This window comes from Hylobates moloch, unplaced genomic scaffold (genome assembly GCF_009828535.3).
Source record: "Hylobates moloch isolate HMO894 unplaced genomic scaffold, HMol_V3 SCAFFOLD_7, whole genome shotgun sequence".
Lineage (NCBI taxonomy): Eukaryota > Metazoa > Chordata > Mammalia > Primates > Hylobatidae > Hylobates > Hylobates moloch.
In genome coordinates this window covers 33,529,341-33,547,792 of record NW_026652282.1, presented here as the reverse complement: position 1 = coordinate 33,547,792, position 18,452 = coordinate 33,529,341, and the positions used below count along the sequence as shown (strand labels likewise).

The 18,452-nt window shown below is 37.5% G+C and overlaps 1 protein-coding gene across 1 annotated transcript in view; it reads right to left on the bottom strand.

Annotated features, from left to right (window-relative positions):
• The window catches only part of SYTL5 (synaptotagmin like 5), an 84,060-nt gene that overhangs the window by 48,096 nt on the left and 17,512 nt on the right, over positions 1-18,452 (bottom strand). Inside the window, exons 3-5 of the mRNA XM_032756170.2 lie at positions 7,660-7,775; positions 6,126-6,234; positions 3,138-3,272 (exon numbers count right to left, since the gene is read on the bottom strand). Of these exons, the coding sequence (XP_032612061.1) occupies positions 3,138-3,272; positions 6,126-6,234; positions 7,660-7,775 (360 nt within the window). The remainder of the gene's footprint in view (positions 1-3,137; positions 3,273-6,125; positions 6,235-7,659; positions 7,776-18,452) is intronic.

The window sequence follows — 18,452 nt, the reverse complement described above, 5'->3', positions numbered from 1 at the left end:
CCAGCTCCTCAATGTGGAAAAAGCTCAGGGATGTAGTTTATGCTCTAGAGTCTCCTACAGGATCAGGCTGAGTCCTCAGACCGCACTGGAGCTAGCACCATTGTTTAGCTTCTTCCACTTCTCTATTCTGTCTCTCCTACTCCCTTCCTGGTTTCTCTTGGAATCACTTGATTAATAATAAATCACTTGCTTATAAATCCTTGTCTAGGGGTCTGTTTCTGGGAGAGCATGACTTAAGTTAGAGATCTTGTAAATCATACCATAGTGACAGCTCATCACAACTTTGTAGGGATTAGAAATCACTACCTTGAATAATATTGTTTATTAACTACAGCTTACATTTATTTTCCTAAAAATATTCTTTGTCTCATGTGCCAAGTCCCTAGCAACTGGTGAACATCCATTTGACAAGCTCTTCTGAGAGGCAGCTAGGGCTTCTTTAATCTATTCATACTTTCCCCTGCTTTGAAACTACTGAAAAGAAATAAAGCCAACCGCACATCTGATAACACATCATTTACACTCTTATATGATGTGAGCCTTAAAAAGGAATGCCGAAGCCCAGCTGCCCCATGAAAAGACCAATGATCCATGAAAAAATATGCATTGTAAAGGAAAAAAGGGAATTATTAGTAAGCTGGGTCAGGCAATAGACCAAAGAGACTGGGATCTTACAGTCTCTTCAGATGATGGAAGTTAAGAAAAGATGGGCTACCTCCTGCCTCAATTTTCTAAGGACTCATTTTGAAATAATGGAACTCATCTCACTGTGGCAGTCCATTAATGAGTCATCATTGTGATAAATGCCTGTTCAAGGGAAAGGACATTTTGCTCTATTGATCTCCTGAGCATCTTTACTCACTTTCTTAGTGGGAAAACATTGTTCTTAACATGCTTAAGCCAAAGCACTCCTGACTACAATATTCTGACCTTGTGTAAGCCATTTCAGGTATTTACAATTTAAGATAAAGTCTACTTAGGGACTTCCTTTCAGCTTACAACAAGAACAAGAAGCTCCTGGGTCAATATACCAGTATTTGGTGATGCATGTCCATATGGCTTTATAGTTTTGGTTATTTATGCCCAGCAGTAGGTAAGACACAAAGAGTAAACTGAGGCAGATAGAGTCCATTACGGTATAAGCACTGATACCGGAGAGCATGCCCCTTATTATTCTTGTTGAGTAACTGTAAGACATATTTCTTAAAATAGCACGATCTAATTTTATTAGGCTGGCAGCCATTTTTTTTTTCCTTTAACAAGGAACATTGGCTGGGCGCAGTGGCTCACGCCTGTAATCCCAGCACTTTGGGAGGCCAAGGCAGGTGGATCATGAGGTCAGGAGATCGAGACTGTCCTGGCTAACACGGTGAAACCCCGTCTCTACTAAAAATACAAAAAATTAGCTGGGCTTGGTGGTGGGCGCCTGTAGTTCCAGTTACTCGGGAGGCTGAGGCAGGAGAATGGTGTGAACCCAGGAGGCGGAGGTTGCAGTGAGCCGAGATCGCGCCACTGCACTCCAGCCTGGGAGACAGAGCGAGACTCCATCTCAAAAAAACAAAACAACAACAACAACAAAAAACAAGGAACATTGTCTTGTCTTTCCTCTTTTCATATATATTGTTTTTCTTAAATGCTAGCCTCAAGTGTTAGCCAAGGTGGCTCATCCATGGAGTCCCAGGAGGCTGAGCATAAAGAACACCAAATTAGTTGCTTACTGTCTCTAAATAATTTTGACCACTACTATCTCAGAGTCAGGAGTTCAACTATGAAAAAGAAAAATGAGATTTATTATTTTTTTTTTAGAGACAAGGTCTTGCTCAGTCACCCATGCTGGAGTGCAGTGGCGTGATCATAGCTCACTGTAAGCTCAAATTCCTGGGCTCAAGCAATCTTCCTGCCTTAGCTTTCTAAAGCATTGGGATTACAGACGTGAGCCACTGTGCCCAGCCAAAATGAGATTTTTACAGAAAGTTTTGTGGGACACAGCATGAAGCTACCTCAAGGGAAGACAAATGAAACTATTTCAAGGATAAAGGCAACCATAGCTTAACAGTTTGTAATCATAAAAGGGAATATATCAGCATTCTTGAAAGTTTGGGAAATACTGAACACAGTATTAATATTTTGATAATGGGTGATAAATGACTTTATGCTTCCTTATAGTTTTTTTTTTCTGTATAGTTTTACATAAAGTAATGCTTGCTTGCAGGACTGTTATAGGGACAAAAGAAACAGCTGTGGAGAGTCACCATGAAAAAATAACCCAATAGTCAAAATAGTGTCCCCTCGAAGGAAATTTTTTGGTCTGCATTCTAAAATGGATTACAGGGAAGAATGCAATTCTGCTTGCATTCTTCCTAACCCAAGGAGAAAAGAAAATCTGCCAGTTGTACTATCCAGCTTAGCAGAATTACCCCAGATCCAAGCAAATGAAAGGGAGTTAACAATTGGACAAACCAGTGAAATATGAGGGTGGATATTTTTTTCTCATTGCTAGCTTTGATAATACACTAATCATGAAAATAAGTCTTGACTATGCTCCAATAGGATACAGAAAATCACGCCTGATATAAAATGACTATGCTCTGGGCTATCCTTTGTGTTTCTCATTATTTTTCTTGACAAGTGATAGATCTGTGGATAGGACATTCTCACTTGGCTCCACTGATAACCTCCTCCAGTTAGAAGAGGTGGAACTAGAAAGGAAGTGAAATTTATGAAAAAGTCTCTGAGGCAATTCAAATTTAAAATTATTAATAATTTTTTAAAAGCTGCAAGGAATGTATTTGACACTCAGAGGTTTCTTTTTTTCAGGAGCGTAAATAGAAAAAGCTCAGGAAGTCAATGAAAAACATTTACTTGCCCTGTACATTTCCATTTGAACTGCAGCCCCAAGTGCCAGAACATAAAGTTTCATCCCTGCAGGTGACATAGGCAATTCCAATAGCTGTAATTCTAGAAGTAGGGTATGTGCTTTCCATATCAACTAAAAAATATCTTCCTGAATTTTCACATTATGTGTTAGGAGTTCTCCAAGTGGTAATATTTCACAGATACCTAAAATCCCCCTATGAATGGGAATATATCAACCTTATCCTCAGGCGACATCATTGCTTAATCTGTATGACTCTTACCTGTCTGAACCAGGAGCTGACTTTAAACTCCGAAAATGCTGACCATCTAAGTCCAAGCTATAGCTCCGCCCAGTTTCAGTTTTGGGAGTTACGATTTCTCCTCTGGTTGCTGATCTGAACTTGCTAAGCAGAAATCTGAAATTATATACGTTTATTTAAAATTAGATAAGAAAGAAAGCATTTAAAAATACGGTTTCAAGAATACAATTTCTAGTACTTTTAATAATAAAGGATTCTTCAATAAAGCAGCCTTAGGGCTGAGAGGTTCTGGAGAGTTCCCAGTGCCTCTGCAATACAGTATCAAGGGTGATAATGGGAAAGGTTACGCCAGTCTCTCAAGACCATACCACTTGCTGGTAGGTCACTACTAAGCAAAAGACTGCCTACTCTGAGAACTCAGCACTGTCACCTGAGAAAGAAGATGCATTCCCTGAGCTGGGCCTGTTTGCAGGAATAGTGAGAATAGAGAGCTTGAACTCGCTTTGCTCAGAGAGGGGAGCCAGGATGATCCTCTTGGACAAACTGAGGTAGCTCTACTTATTAGACTGCAGCTCCATGAGAGCAGTGACTCTGCCTTTCTTGTTCCTTGACAGATTTCTCGAGCCTAGAATGATGCCTGGCTCATACTGGAATCCAACCAACTCTTGTGGAACGAATGACTAAACTCATCTTTATTATTTTCTATGACATTTATTCTTGTGCCTCATGTTGGATAAAATCTGATTACATTCCCATTTCACTAAATTATTTGGGGTTTAAGCAGAAACAGCCTTTTAGGAACTTAAAGTCCTGATCCAGGATACCGTGTGCCCAAAACATGGGTGTTCCCAAATGTACTGAATAACAAAATCAAAGCTCTATTCCTTTTTGTAATGGCATTGGGAGATACACTTCACTTACATTTTACAGTTTTCTAGAGGAAAAAATGGATTCCAAAGGTACTGGCACAATCTTAAAAGAATCTGCCATGTTGTCTCTGTTTCAAAGACTCCTGGAATAGTGTCATTGTCAAAGCATCTGAAGCTTTAATCTACTGGAAAATTACATTTTTCTTTGGTGAGAATAGCACTTAATATAATGTCAGAGTATGCTGCTCTGAGAACCACCTCATGCATGTCCTCTACTTAAGGTATCTCCTCTGCCTGGAGTCACTCTTCCTCTGTTTTGCGATCCTGAACCCCATTTATCTCCTCCTCAAGTCTCATGTACAATTTGATGTCTTTCCGGATGGCTCCTATACTTAACTGGCATTTATTATCTACCTACTTATTTATATGTACTCAGTAATTTATTACCTTAGGATATCTCTTGTGGTGAACCCCCTCCTCTGCTCTAGAAAGGCTTTTAGGAAGCTCACATTGCCATTTTAAATTTTCCTGCAATTCTTTTATACTTACTAACTTTTCAGGTGTGTACCTTTTCTCCCCCAATAGATGTTATATTCCTTGATGACTGAGAACAATCAGAACCTAAGGCTCAGCCCAGTGCTATAATGGTTTCAATGATTCAGAATTTGCATAATTGATTGTGATGGTGAGTTAGTTACTGTCTCCTATCTCCAAGTCCACTATTCTGTAACCTACTCTATGAAGCCTGAGCTGGGGTCTGCAAATGACAACTCCTAGAGGCATTTGTGGGCTCTGAGTTACTTATTCAATCAAGCCACTGATTGTTTTTGATGAGTCAGGTGCTATGCTAGATACTGCAACACAGAAGTGAAAAAACCACTGGTTTGCCACTAAAGGAGCTTACAATTAAGTGTGTGCGTGTGTGTGTGTGTGTTGAGGGGGTGTCAGAGTGCAATATGATTGGTGGTGCAAAGGCACAAAGCATTGTAGGTGACCCAAAGAGTGATAAATGAACTCAAGATGGTAGGAAGGATCAATACATAGGATAGGATACATAGGATACCCTAGGCTATCTTTCCAACTCATCTCTGCTCATCAATGAAAACATGGTTTGCCATGAGTGCTTGAGTTAGATGACATTTAGATTGTATTCCCACTGACAGCCCAAGATTCTAAAAGAACTCTAGACATTTTGTACAGCCAGATAAAGCTTCTAACACTAGCGCCCTCTCACTTTGCATTCTACTGAGAGAATGAAGCAATGCTGTCTGGAAAGGACCATAAGGTTAGCCAGGCATGGTGGCACACAACTTGTAGTACCTGCTACTTGGGAGGCCAAGGCAAGAGGATTGCTTGAGCCCAGGAGTTCAAGGCCAGTTCAGGCAACATAATGAGACACCATCTCAATAATAATAAAAAAACAGAAAGCACCATAAAATGACTTGGTGCATATCAGAACTCTCACTACTTCAGTCACAAAAACTGGCCAATAGCTGCCTGAGAAACAAAAACTGAAAAATGCAGTTTCCTTTTGGTCCTTATAGCCTATATTTTGGGATCCACTTTTCTCCCTTGAAAGAACCTTCTTGCTCCCTTATGTACCTCCCATTCCTATTCTCAGTGCTTGACATCTATATTCTATATTCATTTACTGAACTAAGTTACTGTGGTGGCCAAATGTGACTTTTTTTCTTAAGGAAGCCTGAATTTTAAATAGGGAATATGATGCTTTAAGCTCAATTAATAAATCTTTATTTTGGATAAAATTATATATCAGCACACAGGTTGGAGGGCAGGAGTACTGACATTGTACAACAGAAATTGTTGTCACCTCTTTATAGACTGGCCCTCCATGGAACTTTCTACTTATAAGTAATGGGAACCATATAGTGCAAGACCGGATATGTCAAATGAAAGGAAAACTCTTCTGTGCTTAGGTCAGACAGGACTTTTATTTACTTATTGAAAATTATTAAAACTGCATTTCCTGAGGAGAATGATAAGAAAGTGTTAGTTTGTTTGAGTCTCTGACCTCCTCTGGGTCACTGAAGTGACATCAAACTTGAAAAATTAAGGAGTCTTCATTTCAGAGGCATCTGGAATAAAGATCAAAAATTCCCTCAGAAAGATCATGTCTTACCCCTTTCTCTTGGGCCCATCATGGCTGGCCTTCTTCCCAGCAACAGGTGAGGTGTCTGACTTTTCCACATCCTGGCCGGTTTGCTCTTGGCTCTGTACTTCTTCAGCTCCTCATTAACAAACAATCAGAAGAGAAATTTACATACAAAATGGCCAGAAATGACAGCGAATTTATATTCTGCTTTCACTTTCCCAGATTAGCTCAGGGCAAGGAAGTCTATAATAATTGGCAATGCCATTCCCATCCCAAGTTTTTCTGTCACATAGTTAGTCCTAATTTGTTAAGTGTTCTAGAGTTAACTGAAGACAAAGATCCTGGACTCGTCTGTGGGAGGTTTACTGAGATAACCTTTCTAGGGATGACTGCATCAGCCTTCTGCTAATATTTTTAGAGTGGGAGAACATGGTCTCCTAAGATCTCCAAATCCCTGGAGACTGAGTTCTAGCATGAGGTTATAGAAATGATGTCCTAATTTCTGGGCATATAAGCCACACTTCCTGGGAGGGTGGGCATCTGTGCAAATATACTGTGACTTGAGGAACTGCCTACATTCTGGAAGGTACTGAGGTTTGAGTGGAAGAAGAGGCCATGGCTGAATGCCTAATTCTAACTGTACTCCACACCATCTCTCTGCAGTATCGGATCTGTGTGACCCATGTGGAAAAGCCTTTCCTTGCTAGTGCCACACTCAGAAGTACCACTGGAATCAGTTCTAAGCCTCCTCGCCATATGTGCCAGACTTAAATACAAGGGCACTTTTCTCCTCTGGATGAAAGATGAGATAAGCCTAGAAACAGGCTGAAAGATGTTTGTTCTACTTTTACTACACCATATATGAGAAACATGCTCCCAATCACAAGGTTTACTCCATCCTTAACTAACTAAATTGTAGTTTGAATGCACCAAAAAGCACTGTCAAGGTAGAGTGTTATTTTCATTTGGTGCCAGTATTCATTCAGTAAGACTACGCATTTCAAGCCATTTAGCATCTCTGGCTCCTTCCCACCAAATGCCATTGACTCACCAGTCATTGTGACAACCAGAAATGCCCCCCTTGCCTTTCCAAATGCTCCCATTTTGAAGGAGGGAGACAAGGTACACATTATCAATCCTTGGTTGAGAACCACTGGATTTAAAAAGTAACATTGAAAGGAAATCTGAAATAAATATTGTTGAAAAATCAAGGATTGCTTTCACAATGTGAATCGTTTAATTCAACTGTTTTATGTTACTTTGTTTAGTAAAATAGTGGATGTGCATTCAGAAAGAGAACTGTCTATGATGGAGACAAATGGTTTCTTTGAAAATCTTAGTGGGTGAGATATATGGAAAATCACTGAGAATTTTGTTTTCTACTGACTTCCTCTTGTCTTTTATGAATTACGTATTTAGATTTCGTGCTACCAAGTTGTGAAATGACCTAAGGGATTCAGGAAACTCATTTGTGCTGATTAACTACATAACATAGAGAAGTTATTTAGTTAGACAAATGAAGACGAAAACAGTTGTGAAACCACATAATTGCTTTAATTACCTGGACTTCTTCTTAAAATGGACTGTCGGACAACATCAGTGCCGAGAACATTGACTTGCTTGAAACGTTTTGCCTTTTCTTCAAAAAACCACTCACCAGTTATAATCCTTAGCTGCCTACTCAAGGGAAAAGGGAAGAGCATTGAAATTCAATTATTTAGCCACATAATTAACTCTCAAAAATCCCTAATAAACTGAAAACAGATAATTATTTATAAAGTTTATCTCAATCTCTGGAGTATTTTATGGTGATATAATAGCCAGTATTAATTGAATGTTTACTATCTGCTAGGTACTTGCTAATTGTGGTTCATACTTCATATATTTTTATCCACATAGCAACCTTATGTAAACACTATTATCCTAATTTTATAGATGAGGAAATTGGGACTTAGAGCAATAAAATAATGTGCCTCATATCACACAGCTGGTAAGTAGTAGAGCCAGGATCCCATCCGAATAAATCTGACCTGGGGCTCAAGTTCTTAACCACTGCATTAGTGGATAAGTGATCTTCAATGCAAGCAATAGGGATCAAGTAAAGGTTTTGAATGAAAAAGAGGTCATGATCAGACTCTGTTTTGGAAAGATTCTTTGATATAACATGTATGGTGGGTTAGACTGATGAGAGAATAGGATAAAGAGACAGGTTGGCCATTGTAATAGTCCAGGAGACAGATGATGGCGCCCATGCTAGGGCAATGGTAAGACTAAGAGAGGATAAATTCAGATCGTAGGTGGTGGAAGTGCTTGCCTGGATTTGGTAATAAATTCAATGTTAAAGATGGGAAAGAAGGATCCTTGAATAGTCACACCCATCTTTTAAGCCCTACCTGCAATGGCTACATGAAATCACCCCCATCTTCCCTCCTGAAATGCTTATAATCCTCTTCTTTGTCTGTACTTCTCCCATTACTTATAGCATCCTTCAGTATTATTTCTACCCTCTCATGTCTACTGGGTTGTAAATGCTCTGAGAACTGATTTCTGTCTGCTTCATCTTTTTTTTTCCATAGTACCTACAAGAAAGTCTTTCACAGACCATGATCTCAATTAATGTTTTTCAAATGAATGGCTGAGTACTCTCCCATAATTTTAACACATTACCTTCTTTTCATATCCTCATAGTTCTCATTATTATCAGTGAAATGAGGGCAGGGACCTTGGCTGTGTTGTTCACCATTTCTAGGAGCAGTAAGTGGCACTCAGGAAATATTTGTGGAATGAATTAGAATACCTGGAATTCAACCTATAGTAGTTATGCTGCTATAAAAGTCCTTTTCTGGCACATCACAAGGATTTTAACAGCTGTAGAAGTCATTCAGTAGACTAAATATATTTCTAATTAAAAATTAAGAAACGGCTTTAGCTGATTAGGTGAGCACTACTGTTCCAAAACCTCTATGGGGCATGTTCTGAAAATAGTAAATAGGACTATGTAACTAGGGTAAAGGATTGTGGAAAATTCTACTGAAAAGTGGAGTTAAAAGGTAGGATTTGGGGTCAAATATTTGAATGCTGAGGTAAAGAGGTAGAGTATCATTCTAGCAGTTTTTCTAAAGTTCAGATTGAATCACATAATCTCTGGATAAATATATGAAGAAGAGAGAAACCAGAGGTAGGCAGGCAAATTAGAAAGTTAAACAATAAAGAGGATAGAAAACGATGAAGATGCAAATCAGGGTATCATGGAGGTGAGGAGTAAAGGGAAAGACACATACACTTGGGCCATTGAGAATGAGAATCAGTAAGAATTGGTGACATGTCTGATATGGTGGCTGAGGAAAAGCAACTGAGAGTCAAACAGGCATTTCAAGCCCCAGAGTATTATATCCATTTGATTCAGCAACTTATTGGACTTGAAAATCAATAGCTGGATCTCAAATAGAAAAGTCACTCTAGAAAAATTTGTCAACCTTGTTCCCCAATTATCCTGAAATCTGCTTGTTCGGCAATTATCCTAAAATCTGCTTCGGAATCTGAGGCAAAGGTAAATTATATATGAAACACCATTCCACTACTGGCAAAAAAGTGAAAATGTTAACCTTGGAGAAAAGTATTCATTGAAAGGTAAGACCATAGTTTGTCTGCCATAGATTTACTCCCAAGTGGCTATATTACCTATTGAGAAGCCCAGACTATTGGATAAGCTCCATAACAGTAACTGTATAAAATACGCTTATGGAATACGGTCAAATCTAAGATATAACCTACCAAAACCAAAAGCTTGAATGAGTTAAGTTATTTCTGGATACATTTCAAGTGATCTATAGACTTATGTATCACAGTGTTGGAAATCCAGGTGACAATTGTGGTATTCTAAATTCGAAAGATGTCTCCTGTTTCTTGGCTATTCAATCAAATGCTAATCCAGGAGCTGATGTGATCAGACATTACAGATGGAATTAGGTTACTAATTAGCTGACCTTAAAATAGTGAGATTATCCTAGATTATCCATATGGGCCCAAAGCAATCACATAAGCCCTTAAACACAACGGAAGAAGAGGAAGTCAGTAAAGACACTGCAGAATGGAAAGTCAGATTGCAAATATGAGAAAGATTTTATGTGCTGAGAAAGCTCTGAGGTGTAGAGGTCCACAGGCAATGACTGGAAAGTGAGACCTCTATGAGCTAAGAATGGCTTTCCGTGAACAGTCAACAAGGAAATGAGCACCTCATTCTGACAGCCACAAGGAACTGGATTCTGTCCAAAAGAATGAGCTTGGAAGTGGATTTTTCCCAGAATCTCTTTATAGAAAAAAGAGCTCAACTAGCCAACACCTTGATTTCAGCCTTATAGAACCTGGAGTAGAGAAACGAGTCAAACTCGTTTGAGCTCCAAAACTGTGAAATAATACATTTGCATTGTTTTAAACTGCTAAGCTGTGGTAATAGTTAAGGTGGCAATAGAAAACTACTATGATAAGTTAACATAGAAATATATTTGTTCTAATATTCTACTCAGGAAATTGCATAGGTTGTAAGAAGATGAATAAGGAAAATTCAGAAACAATAGGGAAAAGGTAGGCACACTATGGCCCATGGGTCAAATTCACCCCATCATCTATTTTGTACAGCCTGCAAGTTAGAAATGATTGTTACATTTTTAAATGGTTGAAAAAATCAAAATAAAAATACTTAATGACATGTGAAAAGTATATGAAATTCAAATTTCAGGGTCTATAAATAGGGTCTTCTAAAAAATAATTTCAACTTTTATTTTAGATTCATGAGGTACATGTACAGGTTTGTTACGTGGGTATATTGTGTGAGGCTGAGGGTTGGGGTATAAACGATCCCGTCACCTAGGTACTGAACATAGTATCCAATAGGTAGTTTTTCAACCCTTGCTCCCACCCCCAGGAGTCCACAGTGTCTATTGTTGCCATCTTTATCTCCATAGGTACCCAATGTTTAGCTCCTACTTATAAGTGAGGACATGCAGTATTTGGTTTTCTATTCCAGCATTAATTCGCTTAGGATAATGGCCTCCAGCTGCATCCATGTTGCTGCAAAAGATACGATTTCATTATTTTTTATGGCTGCATAGTATTTCATGTTGTATATGTACCACAATTTCTTGATCCAATCTACTGTTGATGGGCACCTAGGTTAAGTCTATGTCTTCTTTGCTTTTGTGAATAGTGTAGCTGTGAATATATAAGTACATGTGCTTTTGTAGAATGACTTTTTTCTCCTTTGGGTATATACCCAGTAATGGGATTGCTGGGTTGAATAATTTTGTTTTTAGTTCTTTGAGAAATCTCCAAACTGTTTTCCACAGTGGCTGAACAAATTCCCACCAACAGTGTATAAGCATTTCCTTTTCTCCACAACCTCACCAGCATATATAATTTTTTGACTTTTTAATAGTAACCATCTGACTGGTGTGAGATGGTATTTCATTGTGCTTCTGATTTACATTTCTCTGATGATTAGTGATGAATATTTTTTTCATATGCTTGTTGGCTCCTTGTATATCTTCTTTTGAGATGGGTCTGTTCATGTCCTTTGCCTACTTTTAAATGGGATTATTTGCTTTTTTGCTTGTTAATTTTATTACAGATTATGGATATTAAACATTTGTTGGATGCATAGTTTCCAAATAATTTCTCCCATTCTGTGGGTTGTCTTTGCTCTGTTAGTTTCTTTTGCTGTGTAAAAGCTTTTTAGATTAATTAGGCCTCATTTGTCAATTTTTGTTTTTGTTGTAATTACTTTTGAGGAATTAGTAATAAATTATTTGCCAAGGCTGATATTCAAAATGATATTTCCTTGGTTTTCTTCTAGGATTTGTATAGTTTGAGGTCTTACACTTAAATATTTAATCCATCTTGAGTTAATTTTTGTATATAGTGAAAAATAGGGGTCTAGTTTCATTCTTCTGCATGTGGCTAGCCAGTTATTCCAGCACCATTTATTAAATAGAGAGTCCTTTATTCATTGATCATATAAATAAAGTTTTATTGAAAGATATCCATGCTCGATTATTTATGTGTTGTCTTTGGCTGCTTTTGTGCTACAACTGCAAAGCTGAGTAGTTGCAGCGGTAGACCACATAGCTCTCAAAGCCTAAAATATTTACTCTCTGGTGTTTTATTTAAAAAAAAGAAGAGTTTTTAACTTCTGCAGGAGGCAAAGAGTACACAAAAAGAAATAAGAACAAGGGGGAATACTACAGTTCAGTGACTAAAAATCGCTAAATAGTGGCATGCCAAGACCTTAGATCTTTTTTTTTTTTGATATGTTCTTTGGATGTGAGATGGAGTAGATAGCATACTGACAGCAGTTTCATGTGTGACAGAAGAAAGTGGACACATCCAGTCTACATTCTCCAGGAAATGGGCCTCCATATCACTTTTACCACGTATGCTTAGAGCTGCCAACACCTAACACAAACAAGATCTTCCCAGAATTGTTAGTCATTACCTCTTGCTACCCTTGGAGAATAATAACTATAAGTCTTGTATTTGTTCAACTCAGATAATGCACTTGAGTCATTGTCATTTCAGAGAAAATATCGAACAAATTGTTGAGATTATGCCTTTGTCACCCTCTCAGGTGTCAGGTCTTGTCAGGAGGCAGACAGAAGTCTTGGTAGAACAGGAAACTAATACTTAGTGAGTGCATATCAGTTACCAAGTAATAGGCTAGTCACTTTATATATGGTATCTCTAATTCTCACTATAAGCAATGAAGTATCTATTACTATTACCAATTTACAGACAAGGAAACTAAAGCTCACATAGGTTAAACAATTTGCCCAAAGTTATAAAGGTGTTATGTCAGAGACAGGATTTGTATTGAAATCCCACATGCTTTATATTTGGAAAAATTGTCTGAAGAGAACTCATACTTGCCAGCTATAACAGGGCTTTGAGGAAGGGTGAAAACCTGTAGAGTCCAAGGAATAACAAACATAGCATTGCATATGATTGGTTGTGATTGTGGGGTGCGTGTGTGCGTGTGCATGTCTGTGTGTTGAGGGTAGAGTGGTAAGAATACAGAAGGGGTAAAAGACAAAAGAAAATAAAAATGCCACCCACTATAAAATTTATATCCCTCTCTGTCATGTCAATCTAGTATTTGAAAAACACAAGACTTGACATAGACTTTATGCACTCTAAGTCATACTCTGAAGAATGGGCTTGATTAAAATCACAGTGGGCTATACTTATTTGTGAATAACGATTACTGACAATTCAGGATTTGCTAGGTCCTGGTTTTCTTTAACACTAAACCTCTGGGACTTTTCAAGCCTTCACTTGGAAGCTTATATGAATGTAAAGTCAAATTAAATTATCTGTAGTTTTACAGGGGAAAATAGGTAATCTTATCTTAAAAAAGAATAATGACCAAAAGATTCATTTTGCTCCTTTATTTTCTATTAACTACTGGAGACATCTGCAACAAGATATGCTTATTAGATATTCTGAGATAAGGTATTAGTTCCCTTCTATTATAAGGAAACTAATTCAAATTTTTTATACATTTATTAATTACACAGCAATTTTTTTTTTAGACAGAGTCTCACTCTGTCACCCAGGCTGGAGTGCAGTGGCATGCTCTCAGCTCACTGCAACCTCCACCTTCTAGGTTCAAGCAATTCTCCTGCCTCAGCCTCCCGAGTAGCTGGGACTACAGGCATGCCCCATCACAGCCGGCTAATTTTTGTATTTTTAATAGAGATGGGTTTTCACCATGTTGGCCAGGCTGGTCTCAAACTCCTGACCTCAAGTGATCCGCCCACCTCTGCCTCCCAAAGTGTTGGGATTACACGCGTGAGCCACCACGCCCGGCCTACACAGCAAATATTTATTGCATTTCTACTATGTGTCAGGCCCTGGGCTAAGGCTAAGAATACACAGGTGAAGAAGACAAACAAGCACCTTGGCCATACGAAGATGCTGGTGTACATTTATTCCTTTCTTCCTTTCCAAGCAGGAAAAGTGAAAAGAAATCCCTAGACACATTATGATGAAACTAAAGAGCACTACAGACAGAGGGAACATCTTAAAAGTAGCTAGGAAGGCAAAAGGAAACCTAAAAAAGAACCACAATTAGCATGACAGTTGATTTTTAATAGCAATGATGAAATCCAGAAACCAATGATATGTCTTCGAAGTGCTGGGAGAAAATACTATCAATCTAGAATTGCATATCCACAGAAATCACTGTTCACGAATGAGGATGAAATAAAGAAATTTTCAACAAAATGAAAACAGATAATTTATCACCAACAGATTCTCGCTAAAGGAACTTTTAAAGACTATACGTCAGGAGGAGGTAAAATAGGTCTGAGGTATAAAAAGAAATGGTGAACAATGAAATTGATAAAATATACAAAAATCTAAACAAACTGATTTATAAAGAAAAATGAGATGACATAAATTGTTGGATTATACAATAAGAAATGTCTAAAACAAAGGACAAAAATCATGTATCAGCCAGGAAAATAATATTTAGAGTTTAAGAATACCAAGCTTCTTTTAGCTATTGATTTGCAAAGTTAAATATAAATGTTATAATTTCCAGGATAACCACTGAAAATGAAAAAAGCATGTAATACGAATACCAGTAGAAAGGATAACATGGGATGAGAAAAATACACTTTAATGAATCTACAGATAAAATAAATAAATGCAAATATTTCAGGAATCACAATGACAATAGAAATAAATGTAAATATTGTAGTGATCGGTGAGTACAGACTAAACTAATTTAAGAAACAATATTATGAGATTAAATGTTAAAAATTACATATAGTATATATATCATGTATATGTACATACAACACATATATAATGTATACAGCATATAAGTATAACAAGTATTAAAATACATATAACATATACTATATTTTAAAATAACATATATGCCACATAAGAGAGACTCACCTTAAACATACGGACACAGAAAGCTTTAAAGTCAAAAGTTGGAAAAACATGTATGCAGCTATTAGCCAAAAGAAATTTGATGTAATTGTATTAATAACATAAAAAATAGCCTTCAAAGCAAAAACATATTTAGAGATGAAGGGAAGCATAAAGAATACCTCCAAATTAATAAGGAAAATACCAGCACCTAAAATAAAATTGTGCAATACACATAAATACAAATATCACAGGAAAAGAACCACAAAAAGCTAATAAATATATGAAAAGCTGCTCAACCTCATACTTAAGCAGTAAAATGCAAATTGAAACTATAGGGAGATATTCCTTTATATCTATCGGTTTGGAAAAAATAAAAAATGTTCATGAAGCCAAGTGTTGGTAAGATCATGAAGTAAAGGAAACACGTATACAATGCTAGTGGGGTTTTAATTGGTACAACCGCTATAAAAAAGAATTTAACATTATCTTGTCAAGCTGAAAATGCTCATACCGTTTGGTGTGCAATTTCATTCCTAGATGCACAACCTGCAGTAGTCTTCTCAAGCATTTTTGGCAGAGGTTGCAATAAGAAATACATTTTATGTCACAACTCAGAAAATAAATACACACACGTATAAGTATACACACACACGCACACACACACACATATATATGTATATCTATACTGACATTTTCTACTCCACTTTTTTTTAATGTTAGTTACTACCCACCAATGGGTCAGATCCACAGATTTAAAAATCCCACCACTTGTTTTTAACGCTAGTTACTACCTACCAATAGGTCATGATCCACAGATTTAAAAATCCCACCATTGAGTGTACACACTCATACATGTTTATCAGTCCATATGTATAAGAATGCCATGGCAGCATTTTTTGGTAAAATTATAAACTGAAACAATCTAAATGTCTGTTCACCAGAAAATAGATGCATTAAGGGAATGTAACAACAGTGTAGATGAACGTAATGTTATTCACATGAACATGGATGAATTTTACAAACATGTTGTTAAGATAAAAACATCACAAAAGAACACAGGTAGTATGATTTCCATTTCCATAATATTCAAAAATACAAAACTAGAAAACATATTACTTAGAGACACATCCAAATGCAGTAAAACCATAAAGTAAAGCAAGGGAATGAAAAATACAAAATAAGATGTTCTAATTCTTAGACTGGGTAACGAATACACAGCGGCTATTTTTATTATTGTTTAAACCATATGTATTATAGAGTATCCTGGATATGTACTGTATTTTTAGATTTAAAAATCTTTCTAGTTTATATAGCTATTAAGGTACCATACTCACAGTGAACACCTCATTCTATACAAGCGTGGAGGCACTTGTATATAATTGATAGGTGATGCAAAATAACATGTCAAGGGACTAAAAATAGCTTCTTGCCATTCAAAAAATCTTTGGATAAATGTGGGACTACTCCAATATGAATCTTTCCCTTGTAGCTGCACTATGAAAATTTGCTAAATTAGAGGTGATTTTGAAATGACCTATGTGGCAATTACCAATACTCACTCATCAGGCCAAAGATGACCAGATGTTTGTCCCACCTATGGACAAACATGTTGAGATTTTTGCCCATAATAATGAAAAAAAAAAAAAACCCTACGTACCATGAGGAATCATGGAGAGTCTCGGTAAGAGGGCACTTGAAAGGATTTACTACAGGATTTGGGTTTATGTTAGTAATTTTTGGGAGAGTTCGATGGAGCAGATATTTTCTCTGGATTAAGCGATGTCAGAGAGTGGGGACAATTCTATCATTGGTATCTCGATAAATTTTATTTAGAAGGATGGCAGACTAATGCTAGGCTAAAGCTCTAATTGGTAAGAAAGTAGGAGGTTAAGGCCGGGTGCGGTGGCTCACGCTTGTAATCCCAGCACTTTGGGAGGCTGAGGCGGGCGGATCACGAGGTCAGGAGATCAAGACCACGGTGAAACCCCGTCTCTACTAAAAATACAAAAAATTAGCCGGGGGTGGTGGCGGGCGCCTGTAGTCCCAGCTACTCGGAGAGGCTGAGGCAGGAGAATGGCGTGAACCTGGGAGACGGAACTTGCAGTGAGCCGAGATTGCGCCACCGCACTCCAGCCTGGGTGACAGAGCGAGACTCTGTCTCAAAAAAAAAAAAAAAGAAAGTAGGAGGTTATTCACATTAGTAAAGAAATGGGGATGTTTGGTAATTTGCAGTTTCAACAGTCACCTTGTTTTCATCTATGCTTAGATAAGATTATAAAGTGTTCTTGTTTTGTTTATTATTGTTGTAGAATGATCTTGTGGGATTCTGGTACCCTGAGACTGCTTGATGTCTAACAGGATAACAGTATGGCCTACCTGTAAGTGCAAGACCAGCTCTTAACATCAAGGGACTAGGTTTGTCAGTGTGAGCCCAGTTTCCAGATGTTAGGGGCTGTATTTCTCTTTCTTATAACAAAGGTGTATACGTTGTCTTCTGCACTCTGTGTATGTTCCATCCATCAGTATTATCTTTTTTGAAATTTATTTTACTGATAAACACTCAATATTTTTCATCTATTTCAGTTATATTTTATCCATTGCTGTAATCATTAGCAATTAATCAAAAATAAAAATATCAGGATCTTCCTAATTTAAAAAGACAAAGATTCTCACAAGGACATATAGCATGGTAATATGTTGCAACATAACATGAATATAAGATCAGCCCATCAATGCCATATTAGAAGTATTTCATGTTTTGGCGAGACACAGTGGCTCACACCTACAATACCAGCACTTTGGAAGACTGAGGCGGGTGGATCACTTGAGGTCAGGAATTTGAGACCAGCCTGGCCAACTCAGTGAAACCCCATCTCTACTAAAAATACAACAAAATTAGCCGGGTGTGGTGGCGCATGCCTGTAGTCCCAGCCACTTGGGAAGCTGAGGCAGGAGAATCACTTGAACCTGGGAGGCAGAGGCTGTAGTGAGTCGAGATTGTGCCACTGCACTCCAGCTTGGGTGACAGAGCAAGACTTCATCTCAAAAAAAAAAAAAAAAGAAAGAAAGAAAGAAAAAATATTTCATGTTTTGTTCCAACTCATGTTGCTTTTATCTTTGGGGCCTTTCTGAATTCAATTGGGTACTAATTAGAAAAAAATGATCATTATGACTATCTTTGTGTTGGACTGCAACTGCCTCAGCTAACATAACAATGTGGAATTTTATAGGTATTATTAAGATAGAAAAAGGAATTAACTGGCTGTGTTAAGGTCCCTTTTATCATGTTTTTATAGAGTTTAAAAACTAGGTTTACAGTAGCCAACTTGTTAGAATCAGAAGGGATTGGAGAAAATGTCAGGGGCTGCTCAGCCCATTACAACAGGTAACCTTCCTCTGTCAGTCCTTGCTGTAATC